The sequence below is a fragment of the Pungitius pungitius genome, chromosome 3, assembly GCF_949316345.1.
Source record: "Pungitius pungitius chromosome 3, fPunPun2.1, whole genome shotgun sequence".
NCBI classification, from domain to species: Eukaryota; Metazoa; Chordata; class Actinopteri; order Perciformes; family Gasterosteidae; genus Pungitius; species Pungitius pungitius.
Window position 1 is genome coordinate 1,970,444 of NC_084902.1, and position 18,860 is coordinate 1,989,303.

Sequence of the window (18,860 nt, forward strand, 5' to 3'; positions counted from 1 at the left end):
CCCCCCCCCCCCCACACGCACACACACAGGTTGATCCAGGCAGAAAGTTTAATGAGTGAACCAGCAGATCATTGTAGTGCCCCACACACACACACACACACACACACCTCTCATTTAGGTGTGTGTGTGTGTCGTCATTTACTCCAGCGACCCTTAAACCCATTCAGTGGCTCTCTGAAACTCCTCCGCTGCTCTGCACAAGGCCCCCCCCCCCCCCTCTATGGCTCTCGCTTCACTAATCGGAAATATGGTTCCCAGGTCTGTTCCCCCCCCCCACTCCCCCCCACCTGTCCAGACGCTGGGACGAACCTCCCGGCTAAGCCCCCCCACTGGGAATAAGTCCACCCTCCGTCTCCCTGGTTCAGTTGAGCCTCGTGCCTTGAGATCTTTGAAAAAACACCAGATTCCCCCCCCCCACTGAAGGAGGCTGTAGTTATTGCACTTTTTTTTGTGACCCCCCACCCCCCGCCCCTCGAGGAATTGGTAGCTGTCCTCTTTGATTGAGGTTGTGGTGTAAACAGCAGCAGGAGACAAGCGCAGCTCCTTGTTGTCACATCAGATCGTCTGTTTACACGATGCAGAGCCAGGTTTTCTCTGCTATTTTTACTCTTTGTCTTTAGTTGTGAGGTCACATGTCCAGGTGAGCGACACAAAGTATTTCCTTTTGAATACATAAAACAATAAAATCCATCCTCTCATGAACGATATTAAGTGGTGTGTTTTAGTTTGTCTAAAAGTCTACTTTGTGTGTGTTGATATTTTTTAATATTGCAACTACACACGTTGTTCACAATGATTCATTTTAATCTGGATGGAGGAGCACAAGTTGGAGGGGACAGAAAGAAGAATGTGAGGAGGACAAAGATCAATGGTCTCCGAGATAAGAGCCATAACTATTGACCTTGTGGAGAGATTTGGAATCTCAGGAATCTTTTGTTTTGTTTCAAATCTGTATCTTGAATCACTAAATGAAATGATAGAGAACAAAGGGGACTGTGGAATCTTTGTTACTTATTACTGCGACGTGACTTAAGTACAGTTAATAAAATACTCAGTTATATGATGAGCAGGTGCCAACCATACGGGTCTGATGAGTTAAAGCTGCATTCTGTAGTGACCAGCAGGGGGCGGCGACTCTGCTCCCATAGACGTCTATGAGGAAATGACTCTACTTCTGTGTAGTGACCAGCAGGGGGCGACTCCTCTGCTCCCATAGACGTCTATGAGGAAATGACTCTACTTCTGTGTAGTGACCAGCAGGGGGCGACTCCTCTGCTCCCATAGACGTCTATGAGGAAATGACTCTACTTCTGTGTAGTGACCAGCAGGGGGCGACTCCTCTGGTCCCATAGACGTCTATGTGGAAATGACTCTACTTCTGTGTAGTGACCAGCAGGGGGCGACTCCTCTGGTCCCATAGACGTCTATGAGGAAATGACTCTACTTCTTTGTAGTGACCAGCAGGGGGCGACTCCTCTGCTCCCATAGGCGTCTATGAGGAAAAGACTCCTCTCTTGATTTATTCCCTCAGTAAACCTTGTGAACATGAGTTTATGGTCTTAATCTCCAGTCTTCAGCTCTTCTTCAACACAGCGTGACGTTCATCTCGTAGATTTAGAGTCAGCAGAGCGGCCCGTGCTGATACTCGCTTGTTATTTTACGCTGATACCCAACTTCTGCACATCAGCAAATCCAAAATCAGCCTCCCTGACCGTGATGGACCCGTTGAGGTGGGTCTACAACCACCCCCCCCCTCCCCCTCCTCTCCCCTTCCTGGAATCATGGGAACTTCCTGTCTCGTGTACTGCTGACTCGAGTCTTTTAGTGTGAGTCAGGGTTTAAGAGTGTGTGAGTGGGGGTCAGTGGTCTGGCCCACTTGAGGTCAAAGTGAACCGTACGTGGCCCCCTACCCTCTAAAATGAGTGTGACCCCTGACTTCGAGTCAAACAGACCTTAAAGCAGGGCGGGGCTTAAATGTGATTGACAGGTCGACGAATACAGCGTCTCTAGGTCCCCCATTCCAACCAATTGAGTGTGCTCACTAACTCCCCCCCCCCCCCTTTTTTTGCTCTCCAGATGTATGGCCGCTACACCCAGGAGCTCGGGGCGTACGCCAAAGAGGAGGCGGCTCGGCTGAGGGAGAGCGGCCAGCGGGGGGGCCGCCCCCTGGACCTGCTGGAGTACAAGGGACGCTGCGCCAAGTGTCGCAGTGAGTTCCACCGCCCCCCCCCCCCCTCCCCCCCCCCCCCTGAAAATATTCCACTCTGAATAAAAGGAGAAGTTTCAAAGGCCATGAAGACCAGAATCCATGAAATGGTCGCGTTGTCATAACCTCAGTTGAAGGAGCTCAGTCCACCTTCGGTGGACCTGCAGGATGACGCGGTGGTGAGGTGTCCTCTGCATGTTCTTGTGATGTTGTGGAGGAGACATTGGGTCGAGTCCATCAATGTATTCTGTTCTTAACGTGCAACGGTCCCTGGCAGAAATAAAAGCAAAACCCTTTTCCCTTCTGGGGTCAAACACTGTGAATCCAAATGAGTGTTTAGTGGAGCGCCACCCAGTGTACAAAAAGGGGAACGCCACTCACATTTGGCTCCTACACACTCGCGTTTAGATGTTAAAATAATCCAAAAAGGACTGTTTTAAAATATCTTATTTCTTGCCTTATGTGGAATGAATGTTGATCTGATTGCAGTCATCAATAGTTTCAGAAATGACCAAATCTTGTTCAGGTCTGGTACGTAGTGATGTATTCATGTGCTTCCAAGAGCTACTCGACTACGCTTTAAAAAGAGAACCTGACGGATTTTGTCTTAATAAATGAAGAAATTTGTGTTAATGATCCAAAGTGTTCATTTTGTGCGCATGAGAAGCTGTGTGTAACAACTCAAAGAAGCAACTGCTTTTTGTTTTGTGTGTGTGTGTGTGTGTGATAAAACAGGCTGTAAAACACAAGTGGACACTATTGTTGATATGCGGTTTGTATAATAAGTTACATTTATAGTCGATCGACCTTGAAGGCTGATAAACGTTCTTGTGTGACGCTTCCATCACATGGAATGAAAAACAATCTTTGTTTGTGGCACTTTTTGTTCCGTCATGAGTGCGACGTGTTGTGTACACAAAAGGCTGCTGTTATTTTCCACTTTTGCCAACGTGGGTTTAATTTCTTTTCAAATTGCCGTTTCCCCGGCGACGCTGAGCAAGTTCCTCCACATTCCTTCTGGTGCCGCTGCTCCGTTCTGTGTAAACGCAGCGCCCCCTGCTGGGGAGAAGGCCTCACCGCACCCAGCTCTCATGGACACTAGTCTGTCCTAGAGAGGGGGGGGCAGGGGGGGGGGGGGTGTCCTCATCTCAGTGATGAGCTCTTCACCCTCCTCATCCTCCCTCTTTGTGAAGAGTGGAACGCGTTGGTCCCTCAGCAGGCGTCACGCTGACGAGATGTGATCCGAATCGCTTATACAAACGCACACAGAGCCGAGTGGAGGCGTTAAACACGAGGCGACTGGCTGAAAATATATGTAAATACCAAGAGACAGACACACACACACACACACACACACACTGCTGACGGTTATGACTGCAGCTGCTGCTCCTCACTTACTACACACACACACACACACACACACACACAGTATTCCCCTGCCAACATCTGCACAATCCCTCTTTATTATTTGCTCGCACACATGCAGTTTTGTTGATTTATATTTTATAGTCTTACATGCACACGCACAGACACACACACACACACACTTTTCATTTGCTGGTTTTGGTTGATGCCAAATTGTGCAGCTGGCAGCAGAATCTCCTTCGGATCGTCTGCACTCTCTGGCCCCGAATGAGCTGTCAGGTGTGTGTGTGTGTGTGTGTGTGTGTCCTGGCGGTGGACATCTAACGGCAGCTTGCACAGGGAGCCTCTCTGTTGTTGTAGCGGATGGAAAGTGGTTCAGTCACTGTGCAGCTCGTTGAAACATGAATAAACATTCATGCGCACGAATAGATGTGTAATATGAATAATGATGATGATACAGCTGAAGTGAAGTCAGCTGGTCCTGTTAGCGTAGCTTAGCACAGCCGCATTAACTGAGCATCTTCACTTTTGACTCGAGAGGAATTAGATGCTCAGGTTGGTTTCAAAGCTGAACCACCTGTGTCAAACCCCTTTTGTTTTGTTTCCTAGGTAACAGTTGGTGAAAGATGTCACGTCTTCTGTGACATGTATGAAGGTATGTTAGTGTATCCAGTCCAACAGAAACCTTTTAACTGAAGCCAAATGATGTAGAAAAATGAGATAACAAACATTAAGCTGCATTTAAAAAATCTCTTTTTCAAAGTGAGAAATGTTTAACTGTAGAAACTTGACAAAAGAAATAACTGCTTGGTGTTTTCAGGAACATTAGATGAAGAGATATCAGAAGAAAGCAGACTGGTATTAAATCTGTTTTTAACTGGCCTTTTGTAAATGACTCTACTTCTGTGTAGTGACCAGCAGGGGGCGACTCCTCTGCTCCCATAGACGTCTATGAGGAAATGACTCTACTTCTGTGTAGTGACCAGCAGGGGGCGACTCCTCTGCTCCCATAGACGTCTATGAGGAAATGACTCTACTTCTGTGTAGTGACCAGCAGGGGGCGACTCCTCTGCTCCCATAGACGTCTATGAGGAAATGACTCTACTTCTGTGTAGTGACCAGCAGGGGGCGACTCCTCTGCTCCCATAGACGTCTATGAGGAAATGACTCTACTTCTGTGTAGTGACCAGCAGGGGGCGACTCCTCTGCTCCCATAGACGTCTATGAGGAAATGACTCTACTTCTGTGTAGTGACCAGCAGGGGGCGACTCCTCTGCTCCCATAGACGTCTATGAGGAAATGACTCTACTTCTGTGTAGTGACCAGCAGGGGGCGACTCCTCTGCTCCCATAGACGTCTATGAGGAAATGACTCTACTTCTGTGTAGTGACCAGCAGGGGGCGACTCCTCTGCTCCCATAGACGTCTATGAGGAAATGACTCTACTTCTCTCTTGATTTAATCCCTCAGTAAACATTGTAAACATGAGTTTATGGTCTGTTTAAAATCTTCAGCAATACAGCATGATATTCATTTAGTGAATGATGGTCAAACAGACCATGCAGCAGGGATAAATATATAAATTAAAACCTAACTCTGCACATGCACAGAGCAATAATATTTGGACCTCATGAGAGAATCCGGATGTCTGTTCACACCCACGATTCCTTCGTCTCGAGGCCCTGAACAACAAGCGACAGGAGAAGGAACACGCGGCGTGCTTCCCCCGCTTTGTGGGGGGGAGCTGGTTGTTGCGTCATGCTGCCACCAGGAGGCAGCGTTGAGTTGAGAGCGATCCCTGCGTCCGTCCGTGAGCCCGTGAGACAGCAGCAGCGAGACTGGATGACAGCAGCTTGGAGCCAGAGACGCTCATCGTTAAAACGTTTCTCCGTACAGCTGAGTTTCTTTGACACACTTTTTGAAGCATCTTTACGCACGATAAAATCCGGGGTAAATTCAATTGTTTCATCCGTGATGATCAAATAGAACGGAATTAGTTCCGTGGCGACGTGAGGAGATTATATCAGAGTTAACTTCACCCTGCCGAAAGATTTAATTGAATGTTTAAAATGGTAAAACAAAAAGAAAAGATGGATTATGGGGGAATAAATCTGTGTCAAATTGGGCACCGTGACGAAGGCCGAGAAGATTCTCCCTGACGGCCTGCAGACACACACACACACACACACACACACACACACACACTGTTAGCAGCTGTGTCCATAAGGTGATGAAATATACGCAGCCTTTTTTCTTTCAGTCTGTCAGTTTCCTTCCGTCGGTTCAACCGCGCCGTTACGTCATTTAATTGGTTCCCGGACACAGACGCACACACACACACACACACACACACACACAGACTCGCACACACAGACGCACACACAGACGCACGCGTTTCGCTTCAACAGGTGTGATGTCAGCAGGAGCCTAGCGTGGCACCACATGTTGCCATGGTGACCGCCAGGCGCCTAGCGACAGTTCCTCACATGCTCTCATCTTCTTTTCCTTCTCTTTTCTTTCTTCCATTTCGCCCCCTCGACCCTCCCCCCCCCCTTCCCATCCTGCTCCCGTCTGTAACCCTCCATCACCGGCGTGATTGAAAAGCTGGATTTAAAATGGCAGAGCAGAGAAGCTAACCGATCGGTGCAGGTGGGGAATCGCCACACTGGTGAAGCGACACACACACAAACTCACACCAACACACACGCTGGTTAAGCGGTGACACTAACAGTGTGCGTGTGTGTGTTTTGCCCTCTGATCTAAACGTTTAACGAGGATCAGAGAAACTCAGCCGGATTGGAACATTTCTCAATTAACTTTATTTGACTGTAAAACAACAACAACAACAACCTGAGGAATGAATATAAATCACTAATCTCCAGGAAACATTCTGGTGAGGAAATACCGAATTTCCTAAACCTGACACATGATTGATCCACTTACGTTGGGAGCGGCGTGGAGCACGCTGATGTCACAACCACATCCCCCCCCCCACCCCCGCCCCTCCGATGTCGCCCACCTGTGGCTCGAAACTTTTCAAGTTTCTAAATGAGACTCAGTGATGGCGCTGGTCCTGTGTGTGTGTGTGTGTGTGTGTGTGTGTGTGTGTGTGTGTGTGTGTGTGTGTGTGTGTGTGTGTGTGTGTGTGTGTGTGTGTGTGTGTGTGTGTGTGTGTGTGTGTGTGTGTGTGTGTGTGTGTGTGTGTGTGTGTGATTTTTGGCGTCAGCAGGCTGATGCACGTTCACTCGCCAAGGTTTGAGACACCATAGGAACATATTTGAGGGAAATACCTTTTTCCTTCAAGTCTTAAAAGTTAAAGTTCAACAGATTAAAGTTTAAAACTAAGATTGTCTTTCAGACACAGAAGGCTACGAGTCTGTATCCAACTCCCCCCCCCCCCCCCCCCCCCGTGCCCTCTCCAATCCTTCCCTCCACTATGCTCTCTTCACTGACTGCCATCCATCACCACCTCCTCCTCCTCCTCTCCATCGGGTACAATCCCTCCGACTCCGTCCATCTGAGCCCCGTGTTGAGTTATTACTGTCTAACCATCCTGAACACACACACACACACACACACACACACACACACACAGATATTTCTCCATACTTTGCAGGTTTGTATCCCGACCTGGAGAAGAGTTTTTGATGACATTAACGTGTTGCTGATGCATACGTCAGCTGATGTGACGGAGGTGATGCAGTTTGACTGATGATGAATGCGCTGATCCTTACCTTGCTGCCTCTCATTTAAATTGTGATTCCACGTCTTCAACCTCTCAATGTTTAAGAGGAAAAAGAAGCCAAGAAAAGGAAAATGTAAATGTAAAAATATTAAATCAAACTAAACCAGTTAAAGCTAGCTCCATGTGTGGAAGACTCCCACTGACTGTTTCCAAAATGTAGGCTAACTAGTAAGTTAAGCTAACTACTGTAGCTAGTAAGCTAACTAGTAAGTTAAGCTAACTACTGTAGCTAGTAAGCTAACTAGTAAGTTAAGCTAACTACTGTAGCTAGTAGGCACCCACAGTGACTCGCTCTCAACCAACGAGAACGCTGGATTTCATCTAACCAAATTATAAATATTGAATTATTATTATAAGCTCACCGCGCGAGCACAAATTCCCACACCGCTGTGCATAGTTACTGTTGCTAAGCCACGATTGGTCAGTTGCCTCTCTTGGGCGTGGCTAAGCACCTGTTGGCCTCTCTCCTCCGTTAATACAAAAAAAGTGTTTATTTAACTTATTTACTTTACTTAAGTTGTTTAAACTTATTTACTTTCTTCTCCTCCCACCCACCCCTCTTCTCCTCCTCCTCCTCCTCCATCACTCCTTCCTCCCCCTCTCTCCTCTCTCCATTCATCGTGCTGCAGAGTTTGCACAGTGGAGACATCCATCACAAACTAATGATGTTGTGTTGAAATATTGATGTTTTGAAGGATTGTGTGTTTGGGGGAGGGGGGGTTAACACACTTTGCATCCTAAGATGGCACAGGGACACACACACAGGGACACACACACAGGGACACTGCTGGTTAACTCTGATGTGGTTTGTCCCCCAGGGTCAGGGTACCCGTATGTTCTCCCAGCTCCAGCCAAGGACTTTGTCTCCGGTAAACAAGCCAGCAAAAAGTCCGTATCACCCCCACGCCCCCCCTCCAGCTACCTGCTACCCCTCCACAACCACATTGCTGTCCCTCCATTAATCTGTCCTCCATTAACCCCTGAGAGGTGGTTGAACTGCCTCGAGCTGCTTCACAAAAGTTTCCCCCTTCGCTTTGTTACCTGTTAACAGCAGTTCAAAGGTCACACGCTCTGTGTGTATGTGTGTGTGCGTGCGTGCGCTCGCTCGCTCGCTCTGTGGCTTCATATTAATCAACGGCCAACATGACAAACCTCTGTCTCCACGTCAGAGAAAAGACTAACTCTCCAAGCCCTGCCCTACTACCCCCCCCCCCCCACCCCCACGAGCACTAATGGAAAGTAATATAGAGACCTCTGCAAGTGTGTGTGTGTGTGATGGATGGTTCTGATTAGGCAGTGCAAGCTGCAGACAAGCCTGATGATCAATGTTTATTTTCTTCTCCTTAAAAACAGATGAATGTTCCATTGACACACACACACACACTCTCACGCTTGCACACACACACACACACACACACACACACACACACACACACACACACACACACACACACACACACACACACACACACACACACACAAACACGCATCAGGTTCTTTCATCAACTGTGCGCAGTGTGTTTCGGCAACTTTCCCCCCTCTACTCCATGAGAGACGGATGGTGTTTTTGCCTCATTTCACCACTTGAACATGTTTGTATGCATGAACACACACAGCAGATAAACGTGTGCATGTGCACCACACACACGTCTGTGCCGTGTTGGAACAAATGCAAATGAGGGAGATGCTCTGACATTGTTTCACACCACGGCATGAAAGTGCAAATTGAAGCGTGTTTGTGTGTCTGCAGAGCACTGCAGAACGGAAGTGCTGACTCTGCTACAGCGGAGATGGGCTGGTGGGGGGGGGGGACAACAACAAAAAAAGGGAACCGGACGGACGCAGAGCGGAAAGGGAAGGCTGGTGTGAAGGAGGACTCGATGGGGGGAGGAAGCAGGGAGATCGGAACTAAAAAGAGAGAGGAGAGGAATGAAAGGAAAGGGGGGGGGGATCCTGGAGGGTTGGATGGATAAAAATCAATTGAGAGAGAAGCAGGTCCCTTCGGCTTCTGGTTCACTGGGCTTTCATCAGGGAAATGAAACGACTTACGTCTCCCCCGTGTGACACACACACACACACACACACACACACACACACACACACACACACACACACACACGGATGGAGCCGCTCCAGTCGTGGTGGGGATGGTGGAACTTTTTGAAGCTTTAATGAATATGTTGTAAAGGGGTTTATACTTTATGTACATCTTTAAATATTAAGAGATTACCATATATATATATATATATATATATATATGATACTGCGGGTGAAATCATTATTGAACAACTTTTTCTCAGTAAATATATTTCCTAAGGAGCTATTGACATTAAATTTTCACCAGATGTTGGTAACAACCCAAGTAATGCATGCACACAAAGAAACCAAAACACAGCAGTTCAGAAATAAAGTTATGGGAAAAAGTATTGAACACATGAATAAAGGGACGTGCAAAAAGGTCTGGAAAGACAACGGCTAAAAACGTTTTCATCAGTAATGAAAAAGCAATCCAGACCCATGTCAGTGCACATTAATATCAGCTGGTTCCGTCCCAACTGATGGCCTTCAAAAAGGTCTCAAGGTGTCACACGAGACACGTCCCATGATGGGTAAAAGCAAAGAGCCGTCTCAAGACCTTCCAACCTAATTCAATACTTATTTCACCCGCTGTGTGTATTCTTGAGATGTAGAATGACCTTTATTGTATAGGACATACAGTAACTGCCCAGCAATCCCCCCCCCCCCCCTTCCCCTCCAACACACACACACACATACACACACACTATCTTGGGGTTTCTGTGTAAAAAGAGCTGAGTGGTCACATTTTTCTGAATCAACCGTATTAATGCTAATCTAATTAAGTTGCTGGTCTTCAACACAGCGATGCATTTCTAATTGAATCCCTCTCGTGCGCATGCTGCTGCATAATAAATGTGTCCACACACACACACACACACACACACACGCACGCATTTAAAAGGTGGATCGGCCTCGTCAGTACGAAACCGAAACGTTTATGTTTTAAAAAAGCTCGTCTTACATTTTACGCTCTCGCATGTCACCTCCCATAACAAATGAGGTGGTGGTTTGAATAATTGGGTTTTATGTGGGAGTGGTGTGTGTGTGTGTGTGTGTGTGTGTGTGTGTGTGTGTGTGTGTGTGTGTGTGTGTGTGTGTGTGTGTGTGTGTGTGTGTGTGTGTGTGTGTGTGTGTGTGTGTGTGTGTGTGTGTGTGTCCTGCATAATCACACCAGGATCTAACAGACACGTTGGTCTCCTCATGATAGACCCAGCGTGTGATGGATGGATGTTCGGGGCAGTCTGATGTGTACAAATAGTCAGAATGTCGCTAATTACAAAGTCTTTTCTTATTGGAGACCCCAGACCACTGCAGGAGAGGGCGGGGGGCGGGGGGGGGGGGTGGGGGTTATTTCCATGCAGCCCAGCAGGTGTCAGGAGCCGCATGTACAGAACATTTTACTTTCTCAGCAACAATTTTGTGTTGTTTTTTCTGCAATTTTAAAGTAGTGCTGCTCCGTGAGGAAGAGGAGGAGGAAGAGGAGGAGAATCTCGGACCACGGTCAGAATTGTGACAGTTGATCTCCAGAAACACGAGGAGGTCGCATTTAAAGGTTTTCTCACGCTGTCCAGACAAGTCAGAGGGATTATTTGGGGGTGAGGGAGTGGGTGATCGGGGGGGGGGGGCAGCTGTCAGTGGGTCCGTACTGTACCCTCCCGCCAGGCCGGGAGTGTAACGCTGTGTAACCAAGGCAACCTAAATGAGTCCCGGCAGGTACGTGGCCGCTACCTCTCGCATCGAGGTGAGGGGGGAGAGAAGGGGTGAGGAAAGGAGAGCAGGAGATTAGGCCTGTGAGGGAGGAGATGAGAGGCAAAGTCAGGGGTTGAATGTGATTAGCAAAAGGCTGTAGACGAAGGGAGTCAGCGGGAGGGGTGATTGGATCAGGGGGAGGGGGGGGGGCGTGGAAGGGGGGGGAGCGGTGCAGAGGGTGAGTCAGAAGGCAAAGGAGAGGGATTGGGAACCAGCATGCTGCTTATTGCATGTCATGTAGGATAAATGCAGCAACCAGTCTCCTGTGTGTGTGTGTGTGTGTGTGTGTGTGTGTGTGTGTGTGTGTGTGTGTGTCAGAAAAAGCTATTAAGAGCCAACTAAAAAGCAAAAAAACTCAAGCACGCACACTGACACACACACAAACACACACACGTTCAAAGGCACAACAAAAGTCATGTGTGCACACATGCATTCATTTACATTGAGTAGTGTGTGGGTGACAGAAGGTGTCCAAGAACACAGACGGCCTCACACACACACACACACACACACACACACACACACACACACACACACACACACACACACACTGGACGTAAAAATCTGTGAAGTGATAGCAAACAAAGGTGTGTGTGTGTGTGCTACACAGCTCCTGGAAGTGTTGATTTGGGGGGGGGAAGGTGTACACATAAGTGTTTTTATGCAGACCCCCCCCCCCCCCTCCTGCTCCCACACTCCACTTGTAGGTTACATTATTTTTTTTTTTACCTCACCAAATAATAATAATAATAACAATGAGCATTTGTTGTGTGCTCTGGAGGAAGCGTGTTTAAGGAACGTTTATTTATTATTCATTTAACGCGGCCTTGAATTTGTCATTTTGAAATCCGTGAATAGAAAATGTCAAAGCTCAGATGTGTCTTTAGTCTGTCTGCAGGCAGGAGTGAGACCAAAGATTTGGTTTTAAATACAACGACTAACTGCTTCAGCCCCCCCCCCGAACCCCCCCCCCCCCCCCTTCGGGTGGTGTGGTGGTGTCTTAACGTGTGGTTCTATCTCCCTGCAGTCTGCACGGTGCGCTGTCAGAAGTTCCTGATCTCGCGGGTCGGGGAGGACTGGATCTTCCTCATCCTGCTGGGACTCCTCATGGCCCTGGTCAGCTGGATGATGGACTTCTGCATCGCCATCTGTCTACAAGGTGAGGGAGGGGGGGGGGGGGGGGGGGGGGCGGTTTGGAGCACGAGGTGGAGGCAAAGGCTCCTCCAGGAACTGATGACATTAGATGCAGGCAGGAAGCGATGATATTCTAGACTATTCCAATTCAGCCAGAACACCTTCTGAATGATGGGCCCAACGGGGGGGGGACGTAAATAATGCGAGAGAGAGAGATCGCTTCGAGCCCTCAGGACATTCGTCTGAAAAACACTGCAGAAGTTCTCAATGCGTTGCCCACGGCGACGGGATGAAGTTCTTAAAGGGGTCGAGGAGGGGGAGGAGAGCGTTTTAGGAGGAAGCTCGTTGGGAAGAGGAAGTGAGGGAAGACGGAAAGGAGTCAAGGAGGATCAAAGGATGGATCGAATGTGTCTTATGGCATCAATCAGGTGGGGGGGGGAGGGCGAGTGGTCTTCCAGGAAGAGGAAGAGGAAGCCAGACGTCTTAAAACCCGTTGAAGGAAGTCGATCTGGAGCCCTTTGGGACCAGCTCTAATTCAAATGGATTTCTCCAGTTCTGTGTGTGTTTTGTGCGTTTTGTGCTCTCAAGGAGGAACCAACCCAGTCCTGTCACTTCCAGTTATAGTGTACAGTTCTTTTAATTGGATACAGAACATGAGGAACCGGCTGTCCTGAGACACACACACACACACACACACACACAGTTCATCCGACGGCTCCCCCGGTTGTACATTAATGTGTGTGTGTTTGTGTGTGTGTGTTCACAGCACAGAAGTGGATGTACGGGGGTCTGGACAGTAACGTGTTCCTGCAGTATCTGGCCTGGGTCACGTACCCCGTGGTCCTCATCACCTTCTCAGCCGGCTTCACGCAGATCCTCGCGCCCCAAGCTGTTGGTACGACCACACACACACACACACACACACACACACACACACACACCATTCTATCCTGCATTTCAGTTTAAAGACACACAAAAGGAAAGTGTTCCCAGGATGCACAGGAATACAAATGGCCCCTTTGAGAATACTATTACAAAAGAAAAGGGCACAAATTATCACGTTGAATGCATTTTCTGAGGAAATAAAAAAGAAAATGCATCACCTTTAAAGTCTTTGCGGTCTTTTTTTCATCCTGACATCCCCTTTAAAGAATTATTTATGAAACACGCTTCAGCCAAAGGGCTTTAGAACATCAATAGGCAGTGCAAATAAAACACATTCTTTAAAGTACAATTAAAAAACAACTGATTTAAGACCCGGGAGAATAGACCGAAACAAACAAGCTGAAAATAGAAGAGACGTGGAGGCCTAAAAAAGGGCAAAGAATTTAATTAAATTACATTTAATAATGTAGTAATGGAAAAGTGTGTAAGAGGTTTGAAAAAAACCTACGGGAAGGAGGGTCTTATGCAAAATCCCACAAAGGACACAACATAATGGACACCGTTGATGGACCCAGGCTAGCTGTGCTAAGCTAAGCTAAAGCGGTCTTCTTCCCTCCTCTGCAGGGTCCGGCATCCCAGAAATGAAGACCATCCTGAGAGGAGTTGTGCTGAAGGAATACCTGACCTTCAAAACCTTAGTGGCCAAGGTCATCGGCCTCACCTGCGCTCTGGGCAGCGGCATGCCGCTGGGCAAAGAGGTAACACACACACACACACACACACACACATGCAAACATTCCCATTACAGTACAGTCTCATTACGAGTGACTCTGAAGCGAAATCTATTCTCCAGCTGGCCTCTTCATGTCGGCAGCGTTCTCACCTGCTGACCCATAATTCAGCAGTTCTGTGGATTTTGATTCACAGATTTGAAAGAAAGGCTTGGAATTTATTTACAGAATCAGTGCATATATACATTTACCTCTAAATATATGTACAGATCGATATATTAAGCTAGTTAGCCAGCCAACTGTTTCTCTCACCGCTGTTACGGCCAGCTCGTTTTGACCGCAACATAAAGAACACAAGCCCACTAAAATTAAACGCAAGAGTTTATTCAAGCTTTTTCAATAACTGTAACTAAACAAACAAAGTCTAGGTTCAAACAAAAGGGAAAATCATAGTCCAAATGGGGGAGAGAGAAAAGGTTGGTATGCATTGGATAAGACAACAAAGGTAGGCCAAAGTGACGTCTCCAGAGGCAGTCGCTCCCCTGGAGGAAGAGGCGGGGCTGTTGAGAGGGGAAACTAGAGTTTTATCCCCTCCACAATCAAAAGGTAATATGGGAGCAGGGGTGTGCGATCTCTCACGCCCTCCCTGGAAGACACCGCCACCAGCAGGCAAGCAGGTGAAGGGCGGGGTCGTAACACCTCCCTCCTCAAAAAAGATTCGACCACGAATCTAAAAAACAAGGAAACAGTCACTACACTAAGAAAAGATACAACAAAATTTCTAGATTTCCGAGAAAACGTCTTCTGCTCCTCTTCATGCTCCAACATCTCTGGGCCCCAGAGATGAAAAGAAAAGGAAGAACAGGCAACGCAGCAATGTTACGCTCTAGAAAGGGCATCAGCTATTATGTTATCTTTTCCTCGAATGTGCTTAATCTCAAGATGGAAAGGTTGTAGAATGAGACTCCAACGCATCAGTCGCTGGTTTGAATTCCTCATTCTATTTAAGAAAACCAACGGATTATGGTCCGTATAGATGGTAATAGGCGCAGCAATTGACCCTAGATATACCTCGAAATGTTGTACGGCCAACACTAGGGCAAGAGCTTCCTTCTCGATGGTAGAATATACCTGTTGATGTCGATTAAATTTCTTAGAAAAGTAGCTTACAGGATGTTGAACCTGGTTCGAATCCTCCTGTAAGAGAACAGCGCCCGCACCGCAAGCACTGGCATCAATGGCAAGACTAAAGGATTTTTCAAAATTTGGAGCCGTCAAAACAGGAGCACATGCCAACAAAGCCTTACAATTTTCGAAAGCTTGCTGACATGTCTCGGACCATTTAAAAGGTATCTTCGGACTCAACAAATCTGTGAGAGGTGAGACTACACTGGCGAAATTTTCGCAAAAACTTCGATAATATCCCACCATGCCAAGAAACCGTCGCAACTCACGACGAGTGGTGGGAACTGGAAAGGTACAAATGGCTTCTACCTTAGTCTCAATGGGTTTTACGCAACCATTGACGACACACCGCTGTACATTTCAGTCACGAGCTGTATGGGCGACCTTCGTTGGTGACTTTCATTTTGATCTGCCTCTAACTGTGCTCGACACCCCCCCCCCCAACCCCCCCCCCCCCCCCCAACCCCCCCCCACAGAAAGAATCCGCAAATCCAAGGCTGTTTTTTCTGCCTCTGAGACGGCAGTGAAGAACTCACTTTGTGCCTCATAAACAAACAGAATCTTACACATCCAGCAGCAACGTTCTACAGTAGCTGAACCTCCAAGGAAAGTGGAACAGCCCCCCCCCCCCCCCCTCCACCCCTCCCTCGCCTTCTCCCTACCCGGCTCGTTCCTGTTCCCTCACCCCCCCGCGGCATGAATTACAAAGTGACGAGAGTGCCACATGCTCCAAGTTAAGGAGTTCTGGTTCTGGTCTAAACCCAAAGGGAGGGGGGAGCTCCAGCCTCGCTGTGCAGATGTTGTTTACGTCGTGTGTGTGTGTGTGTGTGCGTGTGTGTATGTGTAATATAGTGTTGTTTTTCAGTATATTTTCTTTTTTAGTGGAAAACTTTTCCAGGTGAATGAGGCTTCTCCCAAAAGACTGTCTAGCCTGAAGACATTCTGAGAGGAAACTCTACGTCCTACACACACACACACACACACACACACACACAGGCCCAGTTCCGATGCCTCACTTCTAATCCCTGTGGTTCCCCTCTGAGCTCCATCTCCAGAATGTTCACTGGGCCTTTGAGGTCGTTGGGTCACATGCACACGTAGTAAGAACTTGTTCCCTCTCTCGTCCCGTCAGGGTCCGTTCGTGCACATCGCCAGTCTGTGCGCCGCTCTGCTCAGCAAGTTCATGTCTCTGTTTGGAGGGATTTACGAGGTGAGTCTTCTTCATCTTCTTATATATCTATAATACATTTTTCTTCTTTCACCGCTCAGTTTAACGGGTTTTAACAGCAAAACTTTACGTGAAAGGATCTATTGTGTCGCCACGTGAGTTTCATCGTCCAACAGCTTTAAGCTCAACGATTAAATGAAGGACCCCTGTCATCAATAAGGACTCAACCAGCACAACGGTCCTGCTTTGGTCCCTTCTTCCCTTCATTAGAAAACACAGATTTTTGCAAACTGGCTTCTAAAACTAAAACTAATGCAATGAATGTTATTTTGAGCTTTTTTTCCTTGTTTGGGACACACATGGACGGAGTTGTTGTGCGTCACTTCCTGGGTCAGAATGAAGAGGAATGGGGTGGAAAGAGGGGAAGAGGATGATAACAGCAGGTGAAAGAAGAACACAGAGAATGAATTATGACGCTAGGGGAGTGAACCGATGCGTCCTTATTTCTTCACTTTTTTACTTGCATCTTCATTTCAAAGCAGAGAGATTAAGAAACCAGCTTCAACGCCTGACAAAAGGCTCTAGTTTTCTTCACATTTGTTTTTTTTCGCATCAATGAATGAATTGTGAATTAATTAATGAATCTCTTGTGAAGTCAACAACTGGTTCAACCCCCACTTTATAGATTCTGTAATCAGTTCTATCATTCTCTGCACTTTGTATCTTCAGGGAGGAAAAGCAACACAGCAATGTGATTCCTCTTCCACACACACACACACACACACACGACTAAACCATAACTTCTAGTGTTTAGCTCCTGTTATTCGTAGAGCACATCGAGCATCTTCAAACACATACAACACCTACATTGAAGCTTTGTGGCGAAACATTCCGTCGGTATTAAACGTGATGTTTCTTCAATGGGACGTTGCTGCAGGCTCAGGGAACCTTGTCAGCCGTCTGTTAAATTTGTCTCTCACTCCCACGCGTCCTGAAGGAGCCCAGTCTCGCCGGTATCAAGGTAACCCAATCGCTCATTTCCCAGCATGCCCGGCGGTCGATGTCCCATCATCCCCTCTGGCTGAATCTCGTCATGTTTCATGCTGCAAAAAGAAGTTGAAGCAGAGCTTCATGTTTATTTTAGTATCCATTTCACCTTTGGAGTCTCCACTAGAATTACTGAAGTGATTCGTTTGAAAGACGTACTTTGACAGGAAGAGAATCAATATGAAGTATTTAAATAAAACAAGGAGTATTTGCTTCTTGCTTGACTGAAGATGATATTTATCACAGCTTTAAGCTTTTCAATATTAAGTAGTCTTTTTTTTTAATAAATATTTTCCTACAAAAGTGGTTCCAACTCAATAGCTAAAAACTGAACTGTATTATTATTATTATTTATTATTATTAGTGTGTGTGTGTCTCTGTACACTCTGTCTTATCCTGCTCTCTCTCAAACACACACACACACACACACTAACCTCTCTCTATCACTGCCATGCTGACAGAAGTCTCGTAGGAAGGAAGGTAAGTGAGTTTGGGCCGTTAGTCCCGGCCCCAAACATAGAACTCAGTTTCCCAACGTGCACTGTGTGTCTCTGAAGGGCTTTTCTGTGAGAAGTGTTTGTGGGGGGGGGCTCTTAGGCTCTTACTTTGAGGCGGAAGCATGAAACTTCTTCATAAACCAACATTTGTTGCTCCATCAGCTTTGTTTGTTTTCTGATATTTCACTTTTTCAATTGTGTTACAGTGACTGGTTACTACCCATAATACCCCAGATCAGATGATACACATATCAGCACTATAAATACACTCATCACAAGAAGATGAGATATCAATGTAACCTGCTACGCTGTATGATCCACCACGTGTGTGGTCACTCAAGGAGCCCAACGGGGTGAAAGGATGAAATGAAACCCGTCTGAACTCTTCCGTCCTCAGAACGAGTCGAGGAACATCGAGATGCTGGCGGCGGCGTGCGCCGTGGGCGTGGGCTGCTGCTTCGCCGCCCCCATCGGAGGTGAGCGAACCGACATCGGGCTTCAAAAAGACGTTTCATTGCCACAATAATTATTTGAAGGTTTTTTTAATGCACCCGTGGAAGTGTTTGTTTTTTTCACCACTACATGTGACCCATGTTGAGTGTTTATGGCGGTCTGATGCGTGGCGTTCCCTCTGTGTGTTTGCAGGAGTGTTGTTCAGTATTGAAGTAACATCCACGTTTTTCGCGGTGAGGAACTACTGGAGAGGTTTCTTTGCTGCTACCTTCAGTGCCTTCATCTTCAGAGTGCTGGCCGTGTGGAACCGGGACGAAGGTAAGGCCCCAAACAGATTAATAGATTTAAAGAACCTTCTACAATCCACAATGTTAAGGGTCTGCGACGCCGCTAAGACTCGGGTACTTCCCCGTCTGGGACTTGAATGTCGTTAAAGAAGAAAATGACTCTTCACGTCTCTTCAAGCGCCGGCAGAAAATGTGACAGTCAAACGAATTCTAAAGCAGGGGTTTGCAAAGCATGCTTTGGGGCGGGGCTACTCGCTGATTGACAGGTCTCTACGTCCCTCCTCCTCAGTCCAGATACATGTATACGGTCACTTCCTGTTCACTGGTTGC

At 47.3% G+C, this 18,860-nt stretch overlaps 1 protein-coding gene across 12 annotated transcripts in view; it reads left to right on the plus strand.

The window, feature by feature from the left end:
- LOC119220007 (chloride channel protein 2-like) overlaps window positions 1–18,860 on the plus strand; it is a 65,492-nt gene that overhangs the window by 21,447 nt on the left and 25,185 nt on the right. For 5 of the 12 annotated variants that reach the window (XM_062561018.1, XM_037475775.2, XM_062561021.1 and 2 more), the window contains exons 2-10: window positions 2,077–2,209; window positions 8,134–8,184; window positions 12,171–12,302; window positions 13,044–13,172; window positions 13,787–13,920; window positions 16,211–16,288; window positions 17,244–17,267; window positions 18,188–18,266; window positions 18,436–18,561. In XM_062561018.1, the coding sequence (XP_062417002.1) occupies window positions 2,077–2,209; window positions 8,134–8,184; window positions 12,171–12,302; window positions 13,044–13,172; window positions 13,787–13,920; window positions 16,211–16,288; window positions 17,244–17,267; window positions 18,188–18,266; window positions 18,436–18,561 (886 nt within the window). Of the gene's footprint in view, window positions 1–2,076; window positions 2,210–8,133; window positions 8,185–12,170; window positions 12,303–13,043; window positions 13,173–13,786; window positions 13,921–16,210; window positions 16,289–17,243; window positions 17,268–18,187; window positions 18,267–18,435; window positions 18,562–18,860 lie in introns of those variants that run through there. The other 7 variants (XM_037476041.2, XM_062561020.1, XM_037476386.2 and 4 more) reach the window with 4 other exon arrangements.